The 25,927-nt window shown below is 41.0% G+C and overlaps 1 protein-coding gene across 2 annotated transcripts; it reads right to left on the bottom strand.

The window, feature by feature from the left end:
• On the bottom strand, positions 1-25,656 carry Zbtb37 (zinc finger and BTB domain containing 37). 2 transcript variants are annotated; one of them, XR_015635223.1, is made up of 6 exons: positions 25,621-25,646; positions 24,944-25,139; positions 22,641-23,597; positions 20,631-20,730; positions 10,327-11,254; positions 1-800 (listed from the first exon to the last, which is right to left on the bottom strand). XR_015635223.1 is itself a non-coding variant. In NM_001107191.1 (5 exons), exons 3-5 carry the CDS (start codon positions 23,567-23,569, stop codon positions 10,769-10,771), a joined length of 1,515 nt encoding a protein of 504 aa, NP_001100661.1. In that variant the 5' UTR covers positions 23,570-23,597; positions 24,944-25,139; positions 25,621-25,656. The 2 variants fall into 2 exon arrangements, 1 of the variants encoding a protein (NP_001100661.1); NM_001107191.1 differs by lacking the exon at positions 1-800 and having other exon boundaries at positions 10,769-11,254; positions 25,621-25,656.
• Positions 25,657-25,927: the final 271 nt, after the last annotated feature.

The raw sequence follows: 25,927 nt of genomic DNA on the forward strand, positions 1-25,927 counted from the left end.
GTCAGGGCTGTAAGCATATATTTCACTTTAATACCTACATCTGCTAGCTTTTAAAAAAACAAAACAAAACAAAACAAAACAAAAAAAATGATGCACTAACTGTTAGATGTGTTATAACATCTTTATAAATAGAAAGTGCAAGAAGTAATTTTTTTCAGTCCAAATGCAAAGTGAACAAAAGCTCTCATAGCTTACTACGCCGAGTATTTAATTTTTAGTACAACACAGCTAACAAAATGCTTCTATGCTACCAAGACCATGATGCGTGAGTAAATATATTTATAAACATACATTATGAAAAAGACATTAAGAAAATAGCTAACCTTCCCATAAAATTATTTGCGTGAACTATCTTCAGTATATCATTGTGTTTAATGCACATGCATATACAATTGAATTCTTTAGTGATATTTTTATTGAGCCATTTTTCCAAAAAGAAAACAGGCTCATTAAAAAACAACAAAACTTATTACCAGATTTAAAGTCATTTTTGTAAAAATACTAGAAACTCCGTATAAATTCTAAATATGTCTGCCACCCGAGAGCATTTCACAGGTGGACTTTCAGTACACTTTTTGTGACCTCTTTAGTAATTTGGCTTCCAGAGGAAACACATTTTAGCTTTGTTCCCTGCACAGCATCTCTGTTTTGAGTGGTTCTTAACCACTACAGCTGCATTTCTATGACTTACAGGAAACACGTCATTCTCAAAGGCCATTAGCATCTGCTTCAAGATGAGGCTACAGGCAGAACTTAACCCTCAGGTAGTGGCTACTCACTCCAGCTGGTGTGACTGTCCACTGAAAGGAAAAGAAGATTGTCAGTCTATAGGACTCTCCTTTGCTTGCCTTGCTCTCTTTCTATGTAACCATCCAAGGTCTACAAACTGGAGACCACGCGATTCCAGAGAAGTCCTCAATGAATACAACATGCCAGGTAAGACATAGGTTATCACATTAAAATTGTCATTTCCTAGGACTGTAATTTCAAAGCTTCTCTGTAAAGAAAGACAGAGGTAACTGGATTATATTAGGGTGGAAATGAATATTTTAAAAAGTTTTAAATTAAGTTTTATTCTTTTTTTTCATTAAAAATGTCCCCTCTTCTTTACACGATAAAACCTAATTAATCTTCACTCTATCCTTGGACACCTAACTATACTATGTTCCCCCCCCCCCCCCCAGTTCCTAGCATTTTATAGAGTCCTAAATTAAGCCTTTGGCTCCTACTACTCCTCTATTTCTCCAGGCCTCATTTAGCAACAGAGATCACTGGAGTACATGAGAACTAGAAATGATGGGCCAAAAGCTACTTCTCTGGGAAGCTACTCACTTGGTATCTCAAACCTTTTTTCTCTTGTAAGTGAATTGATTTGGGGATACTTAGTAGAGTACAACTCATTCTCTACCATCTTCTTCTCAATGCAGGACTAGTTACTCTCAATGCAGGACTAGTTATGTTTTCCAGTCTCATTATCTTACGTCAGCAGAGGTTTAAGTAAAGCATTATAATTCTGACAACTCCAGCCTCAAAAAAAAAAAAAATCAAAGATTGGTGACTCTGAATTAGAGAAGCTAATACACAAAATTGGGAAACTGATTGTACTGTAAGAAAAGCAGTAAGGGGGCTGGAGAGATGGCTCAGTGGTTAAGAGCACTGACTGCTCTTCCAGAGGTCCTGAGTTCAATTCCCAGCAACCACATGGTGGCTCACAACTATCTATAATGGGGATCTGATGCCCTTTTCTGGTGTGTTTGAGAACAGATACAGTGTACTCACATACATAATAAATACATCTTTTTAAAAAGAAAGGAAGAAAGAAAGAAAGGAAGAAAGAAAGAAAAGCTGTAAGAATAGGATCAGCCAATTCATCTTTAAGCATAAAATTATGAGAGGAGAAGTGGTAGAGATAGAGATGGGATAAGACAAGTAGGCAAAACTGACTGTGGTGAGCAGATGTCACTCAGTGGTTAGAGCACTTGCCTAGCATGTATGAGACAACAGTACAACAAGAGCCTCTGATGGTCTCAACAACAGGATAGCAAGCCACACAAGAGGAATTTCTGAAATGACTCAGTAGCCATACATTTTCCTATCATAGGAATTTCCCGCCTATTTATAAACTTAAATACAGCTATCTCCAATACATCAAAATCTCAAACAGCAATAGTCTTTTACTTCTTAGGGAGCGTTTGGCTCAGCACGCACAGCTATTGTGGCTTCACAGCAACCACAGCAGAATCCCATTAACAACGTATAGAATGAAAAGGACAACTGCTTTAAGGGTGGACTTGAAAGAAGGCTATAAGTAATAAAACGAGCCTCGAGTATCCGTCTCATTCTTCTAGATCTTTCACTGTCACAGGGCAGATGTAATATACAGCTTCACTGGTATTAATAACCGACTGCAAAAGGTTTAGGAAAGAAGAAAAGCCGAACATTACCTGTAAACAAGTAAACATGCTCTCAAATCTCTGCATGCCTTTCATAAAGTTTAGGGTGGGCCCTCTCCCCTAAGACCTGGGCTCACCACTTTACAAAGCATGGCAGCGACTCCATGCCTGGCCTCTGAGAAGACTGGCATTCTTGCCCAGCCTGAGTTGCCATTTTAAAGTCCGACTACCTGCTGGGCGGCCCACACCTTTGATCCTAGAATTTGAGAGGCCAGCGTAATCTACAGATTGAGTTCCAGGGCTACATAAAGAAATTCTTCCTCAAAAAAACAGAAAACAAAAACAAACAAACAAAAAGAAGTCCAACTATCCGGGAGAATCCCTGAAACTCAATGACAAGGCTAGACCTAGCTTTTCAGGTCTCCGTACACCAGGCACTCACGATATAATCTTGAACTTTTTAGACCAGTTCAACCGTCTCCCTCTTCCTTAACTTCTAACTTTCTACAAAGTCAAGATCTTGTAAGCCCCTTTAAACTTTAGAGTAGTTTGTTACACAGCAACAAGTGACCAGAAAACAGTTTTATTTTTAAATAGTGACTTACTCAATTAACTCACGATTAGACCTGCCAAATTGGGCCATTGTTCTGAATAAGTTGGCAATATTCCTATTCAAATCTGCAGAGACCAACTGCATCAGCCTTTGAAGGAATCTGCTAATAATATACAAAATTTTACTTATTTATAGATCTATGGGTGTTTTGCTTGAATGTGTCTTTGCATAGTGACAATGCCTGTTACCTGAGGAGGGCTTTGGATCCCATGGGACAGGAATAACAAGACAGTTGAGAGCTGTCATGTGCTAGGATCCATACTCAGGTTACAAGTTCACTAAGGGTAGGAACATTAGTGGGTACTGTAGGGGGAGTAAATGCACTATAATGGAGGTAGTCTGGCCTTTGGAATTGGATTGGTAAATATCAGATCTTCAACTTAGGTACCCTCAGGGTTGTCAGTGGTTTCCTCTATAAGATGTGCCACAATCACACTCACTAAAGGCACGAGAGGCTGTTAGGTGTTAGATTGCCTATGAAAGACCAAGTGTGCCATTCTAAGATGAAGATAATAACAATCAAAACAGACCGACACGAGGATCAGGTAAATTAATAGAACTGTGTCTTGTACATAAACATTCAAAAAAGTTGGCTGTTTTTAGTATTACTATTATCATCTTAGGACTATGTTGACATAACTGCAGTTATGCAGTAGAGCATGCAGTGCAGTTAAGGACTCTGTTTTTAGAACTTCTCTATAGTAAAAAGTGCAAGCTTCCTAAAAATTCATATATCAGACTCCCATCAGTAAAACCTACTTGACTCTCAAGAATGGGAAGCCCTGGTGGGCATGGTAGAGCTTGCCTTTAATCCCAACACTCAGGAGACAAAGGCAAGGCAGAACTCTGTGAGTTCCAGCTTGGTATATGTAGTGAGTTCTAGGGCAACCAGGGCTACCTAGAGAGAAAAACAAGACAAAAGAATGGGTAAGCCACAACCAGTTAAAGCTCATTTTGTCTTAAGCATACTGTCTGGTATCAAAAAGTACTTAACATTTCTTGACTGGAACATAGCTTCCTACATACCAGTGAAGGCAAGTAATTGCATGTTTCCATGAGATACCCACAGCATTAAGGAAAATTCACATCCTAAAAGTCAGGGCATTAAATTATAGTGTTGGTCACCTGGGATGCTCAATGCAAGGCTACCTTAACTGGGTGGGACACTTGAGATTCTTCCACAGGACCTACTGAGGAAACACAAAGTAGCAAGCATTAGACAAGTTCCCTCCTCACCCCCACCACACCCTGCCTTTATAAGTTAGCCTTGCTGTTTAAAGCTTCCTCTAGTTGAGCTATTACTGGGGTCCTTTTAACTGTGTTAAGAAGTTAAATATTTTTGATATATAAGGGGAAGGTTGTGAGGTTAGGATTATTTATAAAAAGTTATTTTTGTACCTTCTATAAAGATAATGTGGATTTCAGATAATAATTGTAATAATTGTCTTTCCAGCATTGTTGTTAAGTGTCTTTGAGAAAAAAAATGGTCTTTCAACACAACAAAAGTAGATGATCCGGGGTTTGAGGTCACTGTCCCTAGCAATAATTACTCTCTTTGTAATGTAACAAGCTCAGGTGTTCCAACGTACTCACACTATTTAACTTTGGACTGTCCTGAGGAAGAAAGCCTACTTACTATCTAAGCATGGGGAAAAGCACCATTTAAAAATCCTGATCTAAACACCAGGAAAATACTGGAAAGCAAAGAAGCAAAAATATGGAGGATTAGTTGTAACACTTAGCAAATGTCAATGCTTTTAATCAATTCCTATTTAAATGACATCTACTAGCAAGACCTCAAAGAATATGGTTGGATGTTCAGTTATCTACAGCAAGTTCTTTTCCAAGAAACATGTTCCAGGTCAACCAGAAAACCCCATTATTACTAAGTGTAATGTGCTCTGAAATAGGATAGATTTAACTTAGATGAACAGTCTGAAACTTTACAATGAGAATTATCTATTCTTCAGAGGATACTATATCGCAGAGCAATATTTTATTAGAAGGCAACTTTAAGAACAAAGAAGTGGCCAACCATGGTGACACATGCCTTTAGTGCCAGCACTTGGGAGGCAGAAGGATCTCTGTGAGTTCTAAGCTAGTCTAACCACATAGAAGTTCCAGGCCAGTCAGAGATAAAGAGTCAGACCCTGTTACAAAATGAAACAGCCAAACCAAACCAAACTAAAAGAACCAAAGACATGTTGTGCATTGAGATTAATGACTCCTCCCACTTTTATCTACAATGATAGGATTTATAACAACAAATCAAATTCACCATACTCAATTATCATAGCTTAGAAAACTTTGCCCACATAGAATGCTGAAGCCCTTGTCTTATTTCCAATGGGAAAAAGTCATATTCTCTTGCAAGAATTTCTATGGCCACAGTTAAAATTTTACTTTTCTCCACATCTTATATAACACTAAGGATGAATGTTCGTAAAGCAAATACGTAATGGTCCAATATGTATTTTAACAAGTTAGACAATAGTAGGTATAGAAGAATGGGCCTAAGAAAATTTGAAATCTGATGTTTTACTATGTTTTAAAACATCCAAAAGAAAAAGATAAAGATTTTGAATTTTTTTATTAGTCTACAGGAGGACAGAGTGAATTTGCTTACGGAAATTAAAGTGAAGGAAAAAGTATGGGTGTCTAATCTAGAAAAACAGTACATCTGATAAGATCAAAACATCTTTTGTTTTGTTTTTTTGAGACAGAGTTCTCACATAGCCCTGTTACTCTCAAACTCTATGTAGCCGGGGGTAACTCTGAACTCCTGATCCTCACCTGCGTCTTCCCTCCCAAGCGCTGGGATGGCAGGCAAGGGCTACCGCAAGCAGTAATACCTATCTGTAACAGAAATTGTCCTTTACTTCTAGAGAGGTTAAGTTATTATGCAAATCAGTTAAAGCCAGATCAAAAAATGGCAAAGCTGGGGTTGGGGATTTAGCTCAGCGGTAGAGCACTTGCCTAGCAAGCGCAAGGCCCTGGGTTCGGTCCCCAGCTCCAAAAAAAGAAAAAAGAAAAAAAATGGCAAAGCTTACTTATACAAACATAAAGCTTTGAGCAGAGTAACCGTTCAGCTCCACACTGTTGTAAGTGGGAATTTTTTAAAATAAGAAATATCCTGTTACAAACAACTCTTCTAACTTAATCTACTTGAACCTTTTAGAAAAGAAATCATAACCCTGCTTCCTTCTGGCTTATAATTCATTCTAATACCCTTTGGAATAGCAACCAAGCACAAGAAATACCAAGAGGGCTTATGGGGATCCAAAAAAGAATGGCACACTCTTAAGTACCAGAGGCAGGTAAGACTGTGAAATTAAAGCCTCGGCCAAACTATGCTAAGGGCAAATGTCTGGAGAAACAATTTGTAGTTAATCTTTGAAAGGAAGCAGCGAGAAGATGGCAGACCTTCTCTGACCTTCTAGATGTGGAGTACTTTTAGGCTTTGTTGGCCATGGACTCAACTTTATTATTATATAAAGAGGCCATAAACAATGCCTAAGTCCTTAAGTGTTTGATATACATTTGTTCACATAAGCAGGTCCCCTTGTTTTTCACTTGAAGGTCATGGTTTGCTGAACCCTGTTCTAACTCAAGCCCTAGGGATCTGCTTTGCTGAGAGCTACACCCAAGCTCAGTGGTTTACCCGGCAACCACTTGCTGTTCTTTCCTAACTGTCAGGCATGAAAATGTTCTAGTATCTTAGTTTCTTTTCATTGGGGCCCATGTAAACAGCTCCACTTCCAAAGCCTGCTCAGCAACGACCCAGTCAGTATTTCTTGAATAAATAAGTATACAAATAAGAAAGCATATTCAGAAGAGGAAGAAATGACACCTGCTTACATATCTGCTAGGAGTTCAAGTCTTTCTGATGAAGTGCTTTCTACTATAGTTAAAGTCTTTCCACTGCCACTGCTTCCGTTTCTTTAAATTAGACCTTCTTGTTAAACAAAAAGTAATTTATACAGGTTAAAAAGAAAGAAACTAGTGTGAGTTAGTAGTGAGACTATGTAAAAGCTATTTCTTGTACAAAGGACTACTCAACTATTAAAATGAAGTTGCAAATGTCACTCTTCCACCAGACGAATCCAGTGGAAGCTGGATTTCCACTATGAAGATGATGGACAGTCTACATTTACTTCATACTGTCTTTGGAAAATTGTTTCAATGATGGGAAGGGAACTGGAAACAAACAAACAAAAATCCCATGGAAAAATACAAGAAAACTTTTCTTAACTGCTTTCTTCCTTCTTTGAACTTTACAGACTAATTCGGTTTTATAATAAAATGGAATGGGGGCCAAGTGTGGCGGTACATTTCTGTAATCTCAGTACTTATGAGGTCAAAGCCCTCTGGGTTATACATCGAGGGCCAGGATAGCAAGGGGCTTTTATATATATATATATATATATATATATATATATATATATATATATATATATATATATATATATATATATATATATATATATATATAGCAAGACCCTGCCTCAAATACCCAAAACAAAACAAAACAAAAAACAAAACAAACCCAAACTATGGAGTCACTTGGAATTTATATAAAATAAAACTCAACTCAGTTTAGAGGTAATTATGGTTCTGAGTAAAAAAGAGAAGAATTCATTAGGAAGAGCCTTTCTGTGTAAATACAGTGATACTGCCGTGTGAATGCCATAGTTTATGCCAGTGTCAGAATTCAGAGAGAATAGAGTCTATGTGAAAACATACATACACACGTGGCCAACTCTCTGCTCTCTCTCAGAACACTGGACAGCCCCTGTGCTGCTAAGTGCCACTGAACGGAAGCAGCCCTAACACTGCAATCTCATGGCATTCCATTACTACTGCTGACTGGGCTCTCACTGCTAATGTGGTTCCCCTCACAAGGTGACGTGTGCAAGCCAAGATTTGGTAGTAAGTTTCAGCATCAGCTGAAGTCCATTCAGTACACCCTTAATGAGCATACATACACCAATATTCATTAATACACATGTATACTACTAACCCTTATGACCCTACAGTGACGTTAGCAAATAAGTAGGACAATGTCACAGTGAATGTGGATAAGAATCCTGGATATTTAGATTGGTATCACTTCTAACTAAAACACAAGATTACTTTTGCAAACTTTGTTTCAAAGGTAGCCTGGCTAGAAGTCTCATGAATTTCATGGCTCTGGCTAGGCCAATTAGAGGAGAGAACCAGCAAAGAAGATTGTGCTGATGTGGTCCTAGGACGGGAAGCACTCTGTTCACAGTATCAGTACAGTCAAACCCTATTAGAAATGAGTGAGAACGGAAGGGAACCCACCAAGCATGCCTAACATTTCCACATGAATTCGACAGTCTCTACCCCATTCAAGCTGCTTGTGCCTGACCTTGAATGGAGTGTTGATAAGTGTTCCCGTTTCTTTTTACAGAAATGACTGCACTTTACCACTATAATTTGGTAATAGTTAAAAGCTCAACTTTTTCACATATAACCTAAAAAGCTATTAATGCAAAAAAACAACTTTTCAGCATACAACTTAACTTTTCAAAAGTAGGGCAGACTTAAAATATTTTTGGTTGGCTTAAAAAAATCCATCTGAAGCAGCATCTTCTGTACTTCCCAAGCTACCTGCCTGATCAGTAATGACAAGATGTGTCCGCTGAAGGCCTTGAGTACAGCTACAGTTTCCCTAGAACTCCAGCTCTACGTTTTTCTGCCCCTGAGCAGGCATCCCTAAGTGACTCTAGGAGGCAGAGTCACTTTATCACACTGCTGTCCAACTAAGTAGCAAGAAGCCTGCCTGTGATTATCAGAGATGAGATACTACTCTCCGGGGCTGTGCTGCTTTTAAGGGCAGGCTCTTCAAGTGAAGTACCAAATACTCCTTTAAAGGATGAATTTCTATACTTCTTCAGAAGAGATAATCTTTCTCTAGTGATACAGTATATCCGATTCTCAGACTGCTCAAGGCCACCCTCTGCATTCCAGTTTCTTATTGAAAAACAGCTTTCCTCTACCTTTACCACAGAGTGCTCACAAGGAGCACGTGGGCTTCACATTCTCAGAAATGGCTCACTAGTGCAGAGAGGACTAGCCTATCCCCCAAATGTCTTAGAATCATCCACATCCCTGTACCAAAGCAATTATACATTTAAATATTCTCTTTAAATCACTCAAGCTAGAGACTTCTATTTGCACGGTAGAGTGCAGGTATCCACTTGCCTGTATCATTTAATATTTCTCCTCTCTCTCTCCACATGCAAGATGGGCATATAAAGCTCTGAGTATTTGATAAATTCTTTCAGAGCTGGATTAAGAATCTCAGAAAAAAAATCAAGATCACTAAAAAAGCCCCTTGAAGTTTTAAAAATCTTAGGAATGATAGTGTAGCCACACCTGATAAGAATTGATCCCTTGATCATTTATTGCAACATGATTGTGCATGATACTTTCTTGTAAGTGAAGTGCCCTGTAGTGTATTATTTAAAAAAGCAAAAAACAAAAAATAGAGCTCTTGGAGTCACCAGCAATTTGCTAATTGTTTATGAATTATATATAGATTTACAGACCCAAGACACAGATTTAAGTGAGGTTCTTCATTGGACTGAAAATACGAAGTATAAAACATGTCGAAGGAAATGAAACTGTGGTTGCAATAAGAACAATAGTGTTGAATCTCTCTTCAACTACAGCATTGCAGAAAAAAACTGTTTAAAAACCTCATATAAAAGTTATCAAATGTGGAGGTCTGTGGACTTAAAAATACAATCCAGGCTCATTTCACTGAAAAGTGACATTTTTGATGTATAATATTGCTGTTATATGAAACTAGGAGCTCAAGAGGATGAACTTTTGGTAGTCAGCCTAACAAGTTAAATCACATAACTAGAAACATTTTTGTAACACCCAAGGATGTATGCAAGTGCTATGGTTTACAAATACCAAACAGGAAGTTGTAGTTCAGCTCCATGCTGTGCAGATCTGCAAAGCACAGAAGTACTTCCTCCCCTGCTCCTCTTTCTCAAGCTCTCATATGAGTGCCCACTGTAAACGCTTAGGGGCTCACTTTACTTCTCCACGCCCCAAGTGCTTCAGGTGAGTCTGCCTGCTGGACCACTGCTCCAAGGTAGCTAGCTACCTCGAGCTACCCTCATCATCACATGAAACAACTAGGCAAAGTATTAGATGCCTCACCAGGATAAACTCAATCTAACCTTTCAGACTGTTAAGAGTCACCAGTATTTGTATTTTTTCCCTTAAACATGGAAATGCATGCTCTGCAGGGAAGAGGAAAGAAAGATTCCCCTTTCTCACCGTTGTGACTACCGGGATTCCCCTCTTCTGATGGGCTGCTTCAGTTGACCAAAGCTCCTGCTGCTGTTTTATTAGCTCTGGGACTTCACCCATCAAGATGATATGGACCTAAGTATGGTGTTCAATTATGACTGGTAGATAAATGATTATCCGTTGATCAGTTTGTTTAAAAACATTTTTCTTATAAAGTTAACAAACCAAGGCTGTTGATCCCTGAATTAGAAGGTGATTTGCTTGATTATTTTCCAAAGTGTGAGGTGGGAACGAGGAGAAGAGCCTTTAGTGCTTTCCACATGTTGGTCTTCTAATTTGGCAAAACCATGGGAACATTTTCTTGTTGAGTGACGTGGCATTTTGTGAATCTAAGTACCAACCCATGGTCCTGATAGGGGCTGGTTACAGCCCAAAGGGGAAGAGGGTCTACCCCCTCCCCCTCAATGTTTCAATCTGGCCCAGTAGTAGAAACTGAGCCCTGAGCAGATTCTCCAGGAGCAACTGTTTCTTCGTGTGAAGGTGACCCTTCTTCAGCTTGCCGAGATGTGACAGTAGTCTCAGGAGAAATGCTATGAGGCCCTTCCAGAGGTATACAACCAGGGTGGTTTTTTCGAAAGTGTTGATTCAAGATGGCCTGGAAGGGGAAACTTTTGCCACAAACATGACAGTGAAAGGGCTTGTTGCCTGTGTGCTTGCGGATGTGATATTCCAGCTGATCTTTCCGGGTATACTTTTTCCCACACATGCGGCAGACAAATGGTGTGATTCCCATATGCAGGCGCATGTGGCGGTCCAGACTTCCCTTTTGGTTGAAAGATTTGGCACAGTAGATGCAGGTGAGGCGGGGATTATACCGGAACCATCGTTCAGATACTTCTTGTTCTCGGAGATACTCCACATAGGCGCTTACTCCCATCATCGCTGACTCTTCTACCTGAGTCAGAAGAAGAATGTAAGTGAATATTACATAATGTTAAGCACTTGTGCCTATTACTAAGAAGTGTATGTTTCTGTGTCTGAGTGATGTAAAGAATAGAACACAGACACAGGGCCTTGTAAAATGCTCTGAGACTTAGTGACATCCTTGCCCATATTCACTTACTTGTAATGGAGAGCCGAGAGGGAAGTTAATACTACCAAAAGGTAAAGCTATTAACATAATAATGTAAAAAAGAATTCTGAGAGTATTATTTCATTGCTATAAAAAGTGTAATGCAAAGAAAGTTCTGGCTGGATACTTACTAAGTCTCTGCTATACTTGGGGAGGTGGAAACATCAGGACTAGGAGTTTAGGATTACCTTTGGCTACTAGGGAGTTGAAGCCCAGCCTGGACTACATGAGACATGCCTCAAAACACCAAGCCCAAACCCAAAAGCAAAAGCCCAAACCTCAGCTTTAGTACTATTTTACAGTACCAGGAGAACATGAGCCCACAACACTATTCCTGAGTCTATCCTCACAGCTATTTTCTAGACAACTGACTGTAGCGTATATAGAACTTTCTGTGGTGAAAATGTTCTATAATTTGAACTGTTTAATGTAGTAATGACATGGCTAGCATTTGTCATATACCTAATATAACTGGAGAAAAATTCTTCAATTGCTTTTAACTAATTAAAACAAAAATTCAAGTGTGGTTTATGTACTACATATGAAAGTATAGAGCATATAAAGGTAAATATAACGAACTTTCATTATGACACTATTGTTCCCATGTTAACCAGAAGTAGTAAGCTTTATAAATACATAAACCTGTGTATGTAGGTACACACACACACACACACACACACACACACACACACACACACACACACCAGCATATCCTTATCATTCTAAAAACTAAAACAAAATTCTTTAAACTTTTATTTGATGTATATGGGTGTTTTGCCTGCATGTGTGTCTATGCATCATGTGTGCTTAGTGCTCTTAGAGACCAGAAGTGGGTGGGAGGTCACCTAGAGCTAGAGTTACAAACAGCTGTGAGCCCATGTGGACGCTAGGAATTGAACCTGGGTCCTCTGGAAGAGCAGCCAGTTTTTTTTTCCCCCCAGAGCTGGGGACCGAACCCAGGGCCTTGCGCTTGCTAGGCAAGCGCTCTACCACTGAGCTAAATCCCCAACCCCTGTAGCCAGTGCTCTTACCCACTGGGCTACCTCTCTACCCCCTGAACACTAAAAATCTTTAAGTGACTTCATAGTAAATTGGCTGAGGGCATGGAGTGTTTCCAGCTGACGACTGGAAGGATAAGCACGTGGCTCAGCATTAAGTGTGTGCACAGCTCTTGCAGATGACCAGTTTAGTTCCTAGCACTCATGTTTACTTGCTCACAAGTGCCTGCAGCTCCACATCGATGCCTTTGGCTTCTACAGGCATCTGCACATATGTGCACATACTTCCCCACCAGAAACACATGCATGATTTGGAAAATAATTAAGCAGGGCATAGTGGTGCATGTCTTTAATCCCAAAACTTGAGAGGCAGAGGCAGGTGGAGTTCTGGAGTTCCAGGCCAGCTAGGTCTACACAGTGAGTATAAAGCCACCAGTATCACTTAGTCAGATTTATTAAAAAAAAATATAATAATGTAAAATGGAACAATAAAAAGTCTTTAAAAACGTTTTGAAGTGATTAACACTTTTAGCTCAAAGTTCTATTAGTTAAAATCAGAAATTACTAATTTTCTTTTTCTTTTTTGGCCTGTTGACTACTAAAGTCATTGAGATCAGTTTTCTAAACAAAGTCATGCGGGAAATAATTACAATTTTTAGCGGAAGTCAAGATATTAATGCAAAAAAAATTTACTGATGATTCACCTAGTTAACTTTCTGTATGTGTTAGCTTCTAAAGCAATCTTTTGTCTCTTTTTCATGTGCAAGCCTGACAGTGCTCTCTTCAGCATTCCCAAAAGAGGCAGTTCATCAGCACACCGAGAAACCAGGTTATGACATCAAAAGTTGAAGTGTACACTGAGGTTTATGGTATTTTAGACAGGGTCTCACCATGTAGCCCAGACTAGCCTCAAACTCTTGGCAATCCTCCTGTCTCAACTTCCCAAGTGAGGAGTACCCACAGCATCTAGCTTTTGATTTGTTTCCTATGGAATTTTTTTAATGTTTTTTTTTATTTTATATGTGAGTACACTGTAGCTGTCTTCAGACACACCAGAAGAGGGCATCAGATCTCATTACAGATGGTTGTGAGCCACCATGTGGTTGCTGGGATTTGAACTCAGGACTTTGGAAGAGCAGTCAGTGCTCTTAACCACTGAGCCATCTCTCCAGCCCCCTCCTATGGAATTTTTATTCAATTCCCTAAGTCATCAAAACAGAACTCACAGAAAGTATAAGGAAGCACCTTACTAAGAAATCCCAAGTGACCAAAGACAAAACACAGAGACATTCCTGAGGCTCCTAACAATGTCATCACACATTGATCCAGCTTTGTGGGGTTCTCATGAGGTTAGATATTGGTAATAACACCTTGAGATATATTGGTAAGAATCTGAACTGGAGGCTGGACAGATGGCTCAGTGGTTAAGAGCACTGACTGCTCTTCCAGAGGTCCTGAGTTCAAATCCCAGCAACACATGGTGGCTCACAACCATCTGTAATGAGATCTGATGCCCTCTTCTGGTGTGTCTGAAGACAGCTACAGTGGTGTACTTATATTTAATAAATAACTCTTTTTAAAAAAGAAAGGCTCTGTACGGACGCGATGGCTCACATTTGTAATCTGGAATTCCAGCAGAGAAGACGGAAGGAGAGCACCCACAGCTCAAGGTCAGCCAGGGGTACAGTGAGACCTTGTGTCAAACCAAAACCTTATTCTTAGTGACAGACTTCACTGTATTGCCAAGCTAGCTCAAGAGATTCTCCTGCTTAGTCTCCTATGTGGCTAGCACTACAGTCAGTATCATCAAACTTAGGCATTTTGTAAAAAATTTGAATGCATGGTATCATTAGACAATAATTAAGAGTGCCCTGGGTTCAAATGTGAGTTCCACTTAGTTTTCGAGATCATTTCTTCAGAGCTGAGTTGAGCACTCTAGTTTGGTAACTGTTTCCTGATAATTAAACATTAAAATTCAAGTATGTGTGTGTATATATTAAGTATTATAAACTCATGTATATACATGTACATATATTTTGCATCCAGTTTCCTTCCTGCTCTCAGGTGCCAAGTCAATTTCAGTTTTACTTATAATCTTGAGGGTATAATTTTCTAAAAAACATCTTGAGACTTTGAGGAAAGTCACCCCACACCAGTTCTGTGCACACACGGAAAACGCTGCATTCTAATAAATATTGAGCTATGTTTACAAAAATCATGCACTGTGATTCATCTCATTTAAAATGACTGTGGTAAGCTGCAGCTGAAGAGCAAACAACAAAGGAAGCACTGGAACTCTTATAGTTTTTTGTTTTGAACTCTGAAAACAGAAGAGGGCTGGTGAGATGGCTCAGTGTGTGAAAACACTTGAAAAGTCAACTATGGCCTTTAAATCCCAGCACTGAGGGGTTCTACAACAGCCAAGGCTGCATAGAGACACTCTGTTCTCAAAACAACGGCACCACCACATACATACTGCTGTCCCCCAAAAAGAAAAGTCTGACAATCTGAGTTCAATCCCTGAGACCCCCATGGTGAACGAAGAGAACTGATTCATACAAGTTGACCTTTGACCTTTGACCTCCATACACACTATGGCTATGCTACACATAGACACACGTGAATGATACACATATATAAACACACAATGCATACACACAAACATAACTTTTTAAAATGTGATCTTAAAAAGTAAATGAAACAAGACCATAAAATGGGTGCCTCTTGGTTTTTGCCATCCCACTTGGCAATTTCCTATAATATATACATACATGGATATTCTGCATTGCCAAATAGCTATGAACTCAATCAATACTTGTTTCAAAAAACATTTTAAGAATTATTTATCTCACCAGCACTTGGGAGGCAGAGGCAGGCAGGCAGATTTCTGAGTTCAAGGCCAGTCTGGTCTACAGAGAGAATTCCAGGACAGCAAAGGCTGCCTCAAAAAATGGAAGATCAAAACCAAAAGCAAACACCACCAAAGCGATTTCTTGTACTTTCTGTCAGTTTGATACACATCAGCCTAGGCTTAGAACTTGTACATAGCTCAGGCTGGCTCCAGACTTGACGTGATTCTGCTGCCTCAGTTTCCCAAGTGCTGGGATTACAGGGTAAACTACCACACGTGAACATTTCTACAGTTTCTAAAACAGGTATCCCATGTACCTGATATAGACCTCAAAGTTCCCCATCACGTCACTCTGTAATTGCTACCAGATACTCAAGGAACTGAACAGGAATAAAAAAAATCACTAATGTTACTTAAACATCTTCAAAGCTGAAAATTTTAGCTTTCCCCTTAAACTGGAGATTTCAAAAGCTACTAAATAAATCAACCATTACTATTCTTAGAAGTAAAACTGACAAGACAATGTCAGAGATACACGTAAGGTTAGAAACAGTCTGCTCTCAAGGAGGCTTCAATTTAGTAAGAACCACAAAATCCAACAAACAGGCAAGGAGTAGTTTCCATGAGTTAGTAGACGTGAAGAAAGCTAAGATGCTGGGGGTTTTCTTTGGTGTACAGTGCTTGTCTTCCATTTCTCCCCTCCCTCCCGCAAAAGAAGAAAAATAATGCAGTGTGTAAAATGCTGTAATAGTGGTTTAAGAAAAAAAGATTGAAGAACACTGTACTAGTTAGGGCAGAGAAAACTTGGAAAAGGGGGTTTAAGTGGACCCAGAAGAATGAGGAATCTCAGACTCAGAAAGAATCTGATGGAGCTAGAGCGCACGGAGAAGTCGACAAGTCAAAACAGACACTGGATGCTGATGAGTATCGGGGAAGCTGAGCTGGAAAGATTGCAACTTACTTGGAAAATTAGGCCAAGTATTTTTAACTTTCTAGTGGTAGAAAAAAGAAAACGATTTTCAGAAGTAACTTTGGCAGTCTGTTCCAGATTCACCCTTTATAGTCAGAAAGTCAGTTTCTTTATTTAAACGGTTTTTTGAAGTGCTGGGCACCGAGCCAAGGTTTCATGTCTTCAAGGTATTCTATCACTAAGCTACACCTTCAGTATGTTCAGTCTATCAGATTTCTCTCTTTCCTCTTTTTTGGGTCATACTAATGTAAGTTAGCCACTGAGGTATTCCTGTGGACAGAAATCCTGCCTCTAAGCCTGACGACCTAAGTGACCCACAAGATGGGAGAGAACCAACTCCTCCAAGTTGTCCTCTGATGGCCACATGCATATTCTTACACAGAAGCAGATAACTGTAATAAAATATATAAAAATTTGCCTTGCTTTGGTCTTCTGTGGCATAAGAAAGTAACTAGTAAATGGATTTACCATAATAAATTAGACACACTTATTCTTTCTTATCATTTCTGGACAGTATTTTTTAAAGTTTTTTTTTTTTTTTTTAAACATTACATTTATCAGGGCTGGAGAGATAGCTCAGTGGTTGGTTAACAGCATTTGCTGTTCTTCCAGGGGACCTGAGTACAGTTCTACATTAGGCAGACTTCTCAGGTACACACACACACACACACACACAAGTGAGAGACAGGAGAGAAAGAAAGAATGTGTGTGGTGTGTATGGAAATCAGAGGACGACTTACAGAAATCAGTTTTGCCCTTTAGACATGTGGTCCTCGGTTGTCAGGCTTAGCAGTAGCTGCCTTTTCTGGATGACCCATCTCACCAGCCTTAGACAGTATTATTTATATCCTATTTCTTTATAGATTTTATCTTGTCCTTTAGCAAGGTAAATACCCTTATGTATTTCTAATATAATCTCTATCCTAATTACAACTAAAAACTGTATTTAAGCAAGGCATGGTGTTATATTCTTGAAATTCCAGCATTTGTGAGCCTTGAAGCAAAAAACAAAAAATTTTAAATCCTTGCAGAGTGGTACAAAACAGAAAGCCCCATTACTTGGGAGACTAAGGCAGGCAGACCTTTAACCCGAAGAGTTTAAGAACAGCCTGGATAACACTCTTTTATGTCACATAGGGGACGATGGAGCTTGAGGGATGGCTCAGTAGTTAAAAGCATCTGTTGCTCTTCTAGAGGACCTGAGTTCTGTTCACAGTACCCGTACCCTCCTGGGATTCCTGGACCTGTCTTAGGGTTGTACTTGTTTTGACAAAGCAATATATACAATAAAGCACTGAACTGGGGGCTTGCTTACAATTTCAGAGGCTAGCCCAGAATCATCATGGTGGGGATGGCAGAGGCAGGCAAGCAGGCAGGCATGGTGTTGGAGTAGTAGCTGAGAATTTACATCTGATCTGATCCTCAGGCAGGAAGCAGAGAGCCAGATAGCCTGGTTTGGCTTTTGAAACTTCAAAGGCCACCCTCAGTAACACACTTCCTCCAACAAGGCCATACCTCCTAATCATTCCACAACCAGGGACCACGAGTTCAAACAGAGAGCCTATGGGGGCCATTCTCATTCAAAGCACTGCAGGCACCACGCCCCTCTTCTAGCTTCTATAGACACTTGTACTCATGTGTACAAAATGACAGATATATCAATAATTAAAACTGAACCCCCTCCTTCCTTCCTTCCTAAGGAAGAGGAAGAAAAGGGAAGGAAGATGGAAACTGCGTTTAAAATCTGCTTAGTTAGAAGGAAAAAGTCCACCGCTGGGGAGACGGTTCAGTCAGCAAAGCTCTCGTCATGCCATGCATGTGGTAGGCCTATGTGTAATCCCCAGAACCTCTATGAAAGCAGCTTCGTGTGGCTGCACTAAGTTTTTAATTCCAGCACTATGAAGGCAGAGACAAATAGGGATCCTGCCCAGCCTAGCTGAGTCTTTGAGTGTGAGGCCAGTTAGAGACCCTTTCTCAAGAGAAATTAAGGTAAAAAGTGCAACATCTGAGGTTTACTTCTCCTCTTCCTTCCTGTTTTTCTTTTTCTCTTTTTCCCAAGACAGGGTCTCACTGTGTAGCCATGGCTGTCTTGGTGTTCAGCTTTTTTTTTTTCTTTTTTCCCCCAGAGCTGAGGACCGGACCGAACCCAGGGCCTTGAGCTTGTTAGGCAAGCGCTCTATTACTGAGCTAAATCCCCAATCCCCATGGCTGTCTTGGAACTCACTCTGTAGACCAGGCTGGTCTCAAACTCAAAGACCAGAGCCTGCCTCTGGCTTCCAAGTGCTGGGATTAAAGGCATATGTCAACACTGTCAGGCACAAGGTTTACTTCTATCTGTCATATATACACGTATATACACAAAAAAATTACCTTCACGCACAAGTACAGAAATCTGTTTAAGTGTACTTACATTATGTGGACATTAAGTCTAGTAAATGTCTGTAAGTACTTATATTCTTCCTGTGTGCGATTAATCTACAAGGCTGTTAAGATCTGCCCTAATCACCACTTCTATTTGCATAACTAGTTGCCTTTGTGTATTATACCAAATTTGACAGATGGGGGGAAAAGACATTTTAATTACTTTCCCTCTTAGCTCTTAACATTTTCTCTACCACATAAACAAAAAGACAAAACTAAACTAAAAAGCAAAATAGCAGTGTACTGGAATGCTATCTGTAATCCCAGACCCAGGGAGGTAAAGTCAGAAGGAGCATGTTTGAGGTCAGCCTGGGCTATGGAGACCCTGCCTCAAAACAATAAAAACCCCCAAAACAAAAATTTTGTAACAATACCTTAACTGCTTTAGTATACCAATACATATAACAAATGTCCAGTGGTTTGGATAATAAGAAATTATAACAGAGGTTAAAAAATTTATCTTTTTTTTTGTTTGTTTTTTTTTGTTTTAAAGACAGAATCTTAACATGTAGCCTTCGCTGGCCTGGAATTTGCTATATAGACCAGTTGGATTTAAATGACTGAGATCCATCCACCTGCATCCACTCCCCAGTGCAGGCATTAAAGTTACACATTATTATGTCTGGCAAGCCAAATGATCTTCACTACTTGTATTTCCTTTTTAAGGACTAAAGTGTCTAATTTATTGAGATCTATAAGTTTATAGCTTTGAAAAGCAATACCCAATGATTAAGATCTGTAAAAGTAAAAAAAAAAAAAAAGTCAACCATCCACTTACTCTAGCTAAGGAGAGTTGGGAAGTATGTAGCATTCTTGTGAGTTTTTGTTTCTAAAGATGGGTTATTCCTCTATGCCCTGGCTGGCCTGGAATTCATTAAGTAGCTCAGACTGGTTTCAGATTTGTAGCAATCCTACCTCTATTGCCCAAATGCTAGGATTACAGATTTGCACCACCACATCTAGCCTTTAGAGCTTTGTAGTATGATGTGGTATGACTTAGGAAGCAAATTAAAAAAAAAAAAATACAGAGCTGCAGAGATAGCTCAGGTTAAGAGCACTGGCTGCTCTTCCAGAGAACCTGGGTTTAATTTCCAGTACTTACATGGCAGCTTATGACTGTTAGCTTCAGTTCCAGGGGATCTGATACCCTCACACAGACAGTCAGACATACATGCAGGCAAAACACCAATGCACATAAAAAAAGGCAATAAATCATATATATATATATACATATATATGTGTGTGTGTGTGTATATATATGAATGAAACCCATACACACAAAGATAAATTCATACAAAATACACAGAAATGTATAAGCAATTTGCTTATGTTTTTAATATTTGTTTAGATATTATATAAGCTGCTGCTACTACTACTACTACTACTACTACTACACACACACACACACACACACACACACACACACACACACACACTCTCCCTACCTACCCTAAATGAAATTATTTTAATCCAGGTTCTAAATGACCCAAAGGTATAATGTTCAGGAGTTAATTTTACTCTCAGGTTTACAGGCATAGTTCTATAATTCGGAAAAAGTTCCATAATAAAAAAAAAACCCTTAATTTTATGTGTAGAGTGCTTTGCCTACATGTACATATATGGAACACACGAGTGCCTAGTGTCTGCAGAGGTCAGAATGGCACTGGAGCCCTGGACCTGGAGTTAGAGATGGTTTTGCACTGGGAACCAGACCAGAGTTTTCACAAAGAGCAGCTCTAACTGCTGACCCATTGTCCCACCCTCACATTGTTAAGGTTTTCTTTCTATATCTCAAAATCTATTCTAGCATGCTCCCAAGGAAGATAAGAGAAAATTAATATATATCAAGTCCAGTAGTTAACAGGGCCACTGTTGTTTCTCCTCCATCTTTCTTTTATTCGTCCATTCAGTGACAAGTTCTTCAACCAACACAGCACCCTTAAGTCCACAACTACATACCTGGGAGCTAAGCTGCTTAGGCTCATCCATTCTCCCAGGAGACTCACTTCTGGCTCTGTGTCTCTCTGTCATGGAAACAACACTGCCGGAGGGACTAAATCTGTTGGAAAAGGAGCATAAAGGGCACCAATAGACAAGTAGTGTCACAGACTTGATACTGTTTCTGTTCTAGCTTATCACTGAAGAATGCACTACGTCAGACACATATTCTCAAAGCGGCAAAGCAAGCAGAGCATAGAAGACAAGCTTTCTACTCTAGTAAGTACTGACAAGTCTGTAGTTCTATGAGCTATGGTCTTGCTAGGAAGCCTTGGGTGGCCTGGCACTCACTGTACAGGCTAGGCTCCAAGTGTACATGTTCCTCAACTCACAGCAATCCTTCTGCTTCAACCTCCCAAGGGCTAAGATCCCAAGCGTGGAAACTCTGGCTCATTTGACTATTTGGGTTTGGGCTGCTCCTTCTCTTACGGTAATTTGTTTACAGTTCATATAGATTAAAGCTTTTTTTAAAATGTACGATACATTCTAATATAGTTCTAGTGCAGGAGGTCAACAACTACCAACCCTGGAGATGAATATTCTGTGCTGAAGATTATTTAGCTTATCAAGGTCACATGATAGAAAGTTTTCAAATGAAGACCACCTAAGTGGCTAAAAAATCCTGTCTGTCTACATTGTCAGCTATAAAGAAATGAGTTAGTTTTAATTACTCCCAAGATCAGTTTTATTTGCTTATTTATTTATGAGAGACGTGTGTAGAGATGAGATGATAACTTACTAGAGTTCATTCTCTCCTCCTACCATGTGCATGCCGTGGGTGAGCCCAGACAGTCAGACTTGACTTTCAGTGCCTTTATTCATTTCAATCTATTTTAAGCAGGGAAAAGAACCAGCTAGCCTATCGTCTTAAGTGCTTGGTAGCCTGAGGTAGGAAGAATGTTTGAGTTGGAGGTTAGCCTAGGCTACATAGTATAGGCCATCTTGAATTACCTATCTCAAAACAACAACAACAACAACAACAACAAAAATTCAAAGCCAAATGTGAGCTGGGGGGGCGGGTAGCACACCCATTTAATCCTAGCACTCAGGAAACAGAGGCAATTAGATCTCTGTGAGTTGAGTTCCATGCCGGCTTGTTCTAGGACAACCCAGGTCACACAAAGAAACCTGTCTAGAAAAACAAAAACAAAACCACCCCAAAATAACAACAAAAAAATACAAATATGGTGACTCATGCCAGTAATCCTAGTACTCAGGAGGCTGAGGCAAGAGAACTGCCCTGAGTTCTAGGATGGCCTGAGCTACAGAAACCTTTTCTCAATAAATAATAAATAAATAAGTAAATACACACACAAAATATTATCAATCTAAACTAGTAACTTTTTTTTCAATTGACTAGATGAAACCAGTGCTATTTCCATCACAAAGACCTCTTCTAACAGACTCAGTATATGAAAACAGTGTAGACCATAGACCATAGCAGCGCTCGTGAGGACTCTGGGGCCTGGGCAGTAGCAGTTGCAAAGGACACATCACCAGGTGACACTTGAAAAACATTCAAAAAGTTTTTCTCTAGAATTACTGTACTGTAATTACTGTAATTTGAAAAAGAACAATTATTGATGTTACCAAACTTTCTCTACTTTGGTAGCTAAGGACAAAGAGAAATACACAGTGCTATGAGGAAAGTCAAATTCCACAAGGTCACCTACCTGTGTGAGAAACAGCAGTGTCACCAGACCCCTGCCAATCCACTCCCTGACAATTACTGATCCTAGAGTGGCTGCAGATGCTACTCCGATTCACTGGTGTAGCTAATTTTACCATAGTTCTCACATCGTCAATATTTCAGAAGCAGGAGCCTCCTGCTTTGAAAATGATGCAAGTCTTTTGACAAACTTGCAGTCTCCCAAAGAAAGCTGATAAGAACATCAGGTTAGAAAGATGTCCTCTGTAACACAGAGGGCTCTGGTGCCTGTACAACAGCTTTAAAGGGGAAACCAACCTTACCTGTCGACCTCACTGCTGGTTGGCCGAGCTACCTTGGCTCCCGAAGACCCTAAAGTGTAGCTTTCTTGCCCTACAGACCCATGGCCTGTGGTGTCAATCACCATGGCAGCGACCTCCTCGGCACTACTGCCATCTTCTCCAGAAGGCTGGTTCTCCGGCCCAAGCCACTCCTCCAGATTTTCAGTTTTGATGTGCACTGCTCCAAGAACCCTGACTTCATCACCACTCTGGGGCCCCTGGTCTGCTATCCCTGTTTCCACATACCACTGTCCTGCTCTGTTAATTCGGAGAATGGGCTCCCGGCCCTCTACATCAGAACTCTGTTCAATTATCTGAGGACTGGTGGACTCCTCGGGAGGACTGAGCTCTCTGATATCCAGCACGGCACTGACTTGTCCTCTCCAGTTTCCCTTTGAGGCATTATGGCGTGGACTAAGTGAGCGGGTTAGATTCGGTGTTACCCTGTGAGACTCTGGAGGTCTCTCTGGATGCTTTGTCCTTGTTTGACTTAATTCTGCTTCAACCTCAGCCACATTAATTTTAAAGTGAATGCCCTCTAGGATCTGTGTGCATTTGTCTATAATATGCTGCATCTGCAGAAAACTAGCAGCTGTTAGGTAGCTGATGATATCTGCTAGTTGCAGGCATATCCGCCCTGTGTAACAGAAAGAAAGAAGCTGTTCAAAAACAGTAGGGTTCTTGATGACAGAAATGGACACAGTACTCATTTCATTCAAGGACATGTGATCCCGGAAATAAGGGGAGCTGGCAGCCAGCACTACTTTGTGAGCCCGGAAAGCCTGTCCTTGCACATTGACCACAATATCACAGAGACGGCCTTGCATTCGTAGCTGGTTGAGATGGCTCAGAACAGAGTTGCTGAAGTCAGGGATCTCCAGTTGTATGTTTCCACTTTTCTCCATGGTCATGCCTGAAAGTACAGGCAGACGTTCAACCCTGCTGAAAGAGCAAACCATAGTCTTAGTGCTAGTTTGACTCCCTTTGTGCTTTCTAGTGCAAACATCCCTAAAAGTTTAACATCTTCCCACCAGGGCTAGGTACACACATACATAATTTTAGCACATGGGACACTGAGGCAAGAGAATCATGAGTCTGGGCTACATAGGTGAAATCTTGTCTCAGGAAGAAAAAAGGAATTCCCCTCGTGTTTGGATGTAGAAACAGAATTGCCAGCAGGTGTTTTGTTAATGACAAGGTCTTAGACTAAGGCTGGCCTCAACCTCCTGATCCTACGTCTAAGTACTAGGATTACTGTAAGCTGCTAAGCCCGGCACAAGGTGTTTTAGATTTCACAGTAAAATAACACACACAAAAAAAGTGATTGCTACACTGAGAAAAATTCAAGCTATGCCCATACTTTATTTATAAGCTATATAACAAAGATAGGAGTTCATTAAGAAGGGGCATCAAACACATACAGGTTGACTGTAATTTACATGTGGCACAAGGTGTTTATGAAGTGATTAATATCCTACGTGAACGGCCACTATTATCACTTTTTCCCCGAGACAGTGTTTCTCCGTGTAGCTCTGGATGCTCTAACTTGCTCTGTAGACCAGGCTAGCCTGGAACTGAGATCTACCTGCCTCTGCCTCTAGGAATGCAAGAATGAAGCCACCACACTAGGTATTTGTTTGAGATGGGGTCTGTGTATCCCTGGCTCTTCCTGAAACTCACTATGTAGATCATCTGGTTTCTAACTCAGAGATCTGACTGCCTCTGCCGAGGTTAAAGAATGCTGGTGCCAGGGGTGTTTGACCACCATGCCAGATTAGACCCATACTTTTAAGCTTTACCAGTTTGCGCTCCCACTTTTTGAATATGGGCTCTGAGGTAAACTGTAGGTTAGGAAACGTTCCCCAGGCCTGTCAGCATTCAATTAACATGTGAGAATTTGGGGCCTAGTCTCCAGAGCTGGCAAAAACTAAGTTAAATCTTTTTCTCCCCAACAAACACGAACTTGGGTATTCCAAAGTGGTGATGTTATTTTGATTGGGAAAGTTGGTTTCCCACAGCTGACAAATGTAAAGCCTGAAATTTCACACTAACCGACTGCAACTGCATCAGGTAATCTTAGTTGAGGGTAGTTTGAATATACCACAATGACTTACGGATTTAGGCTCACCGTGCACCCAATTTATCTCTAAGTTTATGAGACTACACAGCACACTAGGAAGTTGTTCTAACAAGCTCACATTATCACCTCGCATTTACAACACACTTATTGAGTAAACAGGGAAGTGCAAACACGGCTTTCAAGAAGCAACTTTAACCAATCTGACCTTTTTCCAAAGCGTTATTGTTTGTTTTGAAACTTTTAATCCATTAAGAGCCTCGGTCGATGCCATCACGAATTCAGATGTTTATTTTGGAGCCTACACCAGCACCTTTTTGTTTGCTCTTTCCAGCAATTCCCCAGTGAGGAGGAAGCCCCTGGAGTAAAGTCTTTCTCTAGCGTCGGCGCTGAAGGGGCGAGAGCTGTAAAAGGGAGAATCGGGAACGCTTGGGGTTGGCCAGTCAGGTACTGGGGCAGCCTCCATTAGTATCAGGAAGCATGGGAAAAAGGGGCTATGCAAGGAGGTGGCACGGATGCCAGGAAGAGAGAGGAGCAGAGCCCTCGGCAAGGGAGTTTCGGGCGCACAGGTGAGGCTCGGGAGGGGAAAGGGGGCGGTGCCCCGGACCTCGGTAGAGGGCGGCGGAGGCTGCGGGGGTGGGGGTGTGTCTGGGTGTGTCCCCGCCGCGCGGGGTCCTGAGGGAGGGGCTCGCGAAGGGGGCGGGCCCACGAGCTCTGCAGCCCAGAGCCAAAGGAGTGGAAGGTCGCCGAGTGCTTGGAGGGAGGTGGGGCGGCGACTGAGCGCTCCAGGAGCTGGCTGCAACCAAGACGCGGCCAAGGAGCGTCTGGTATGGGCTAATGGGGCGGGGGTGCGGGACCCGAGCTCAGTCGAGGAGCAGCACCTACCTCCGGGGGTGGAAATGGGCCGGAATGGGCCGGAACACCGTCCCGGAAGTGAAACCCCCCGCCCCCTCCTCCGGAGCGGGCGACGTGCCGGAAGGAAATCAGTCACCCTCACACCGCCCCTCCCCCAGCTCTTTCCTTGCAGGAGCCCCTTCCTCTCAGCCTTCACTCCTCAGGGAGGCAGGGGGCGGGCCTGACGTGCCTGAGGCAACTCCGCCCTTCAGGCTCTCAGGGGCGTGGCCAGCTGAAAAATATGAGGGCGGGAAGGAGGTGGGTCTTGAGGAGGAGTCTGAGGGCGTGCAAAGGGCGG

This window comes from Rattus norvegicus, chromosome 13 (assembly GCF_021556685.1).
Source record: "Rattus norvegicus strain SHRSP/BbbUtx chromosome 13, alternate assembly SHRSP_T2T, whole genome shotgun sequence".
Lineage (NCBI taxonomy): Eukaryota > Metazoa > Chordata > Mammalia > Rodentia > Muridae > Rattus > Rattus norvegicus.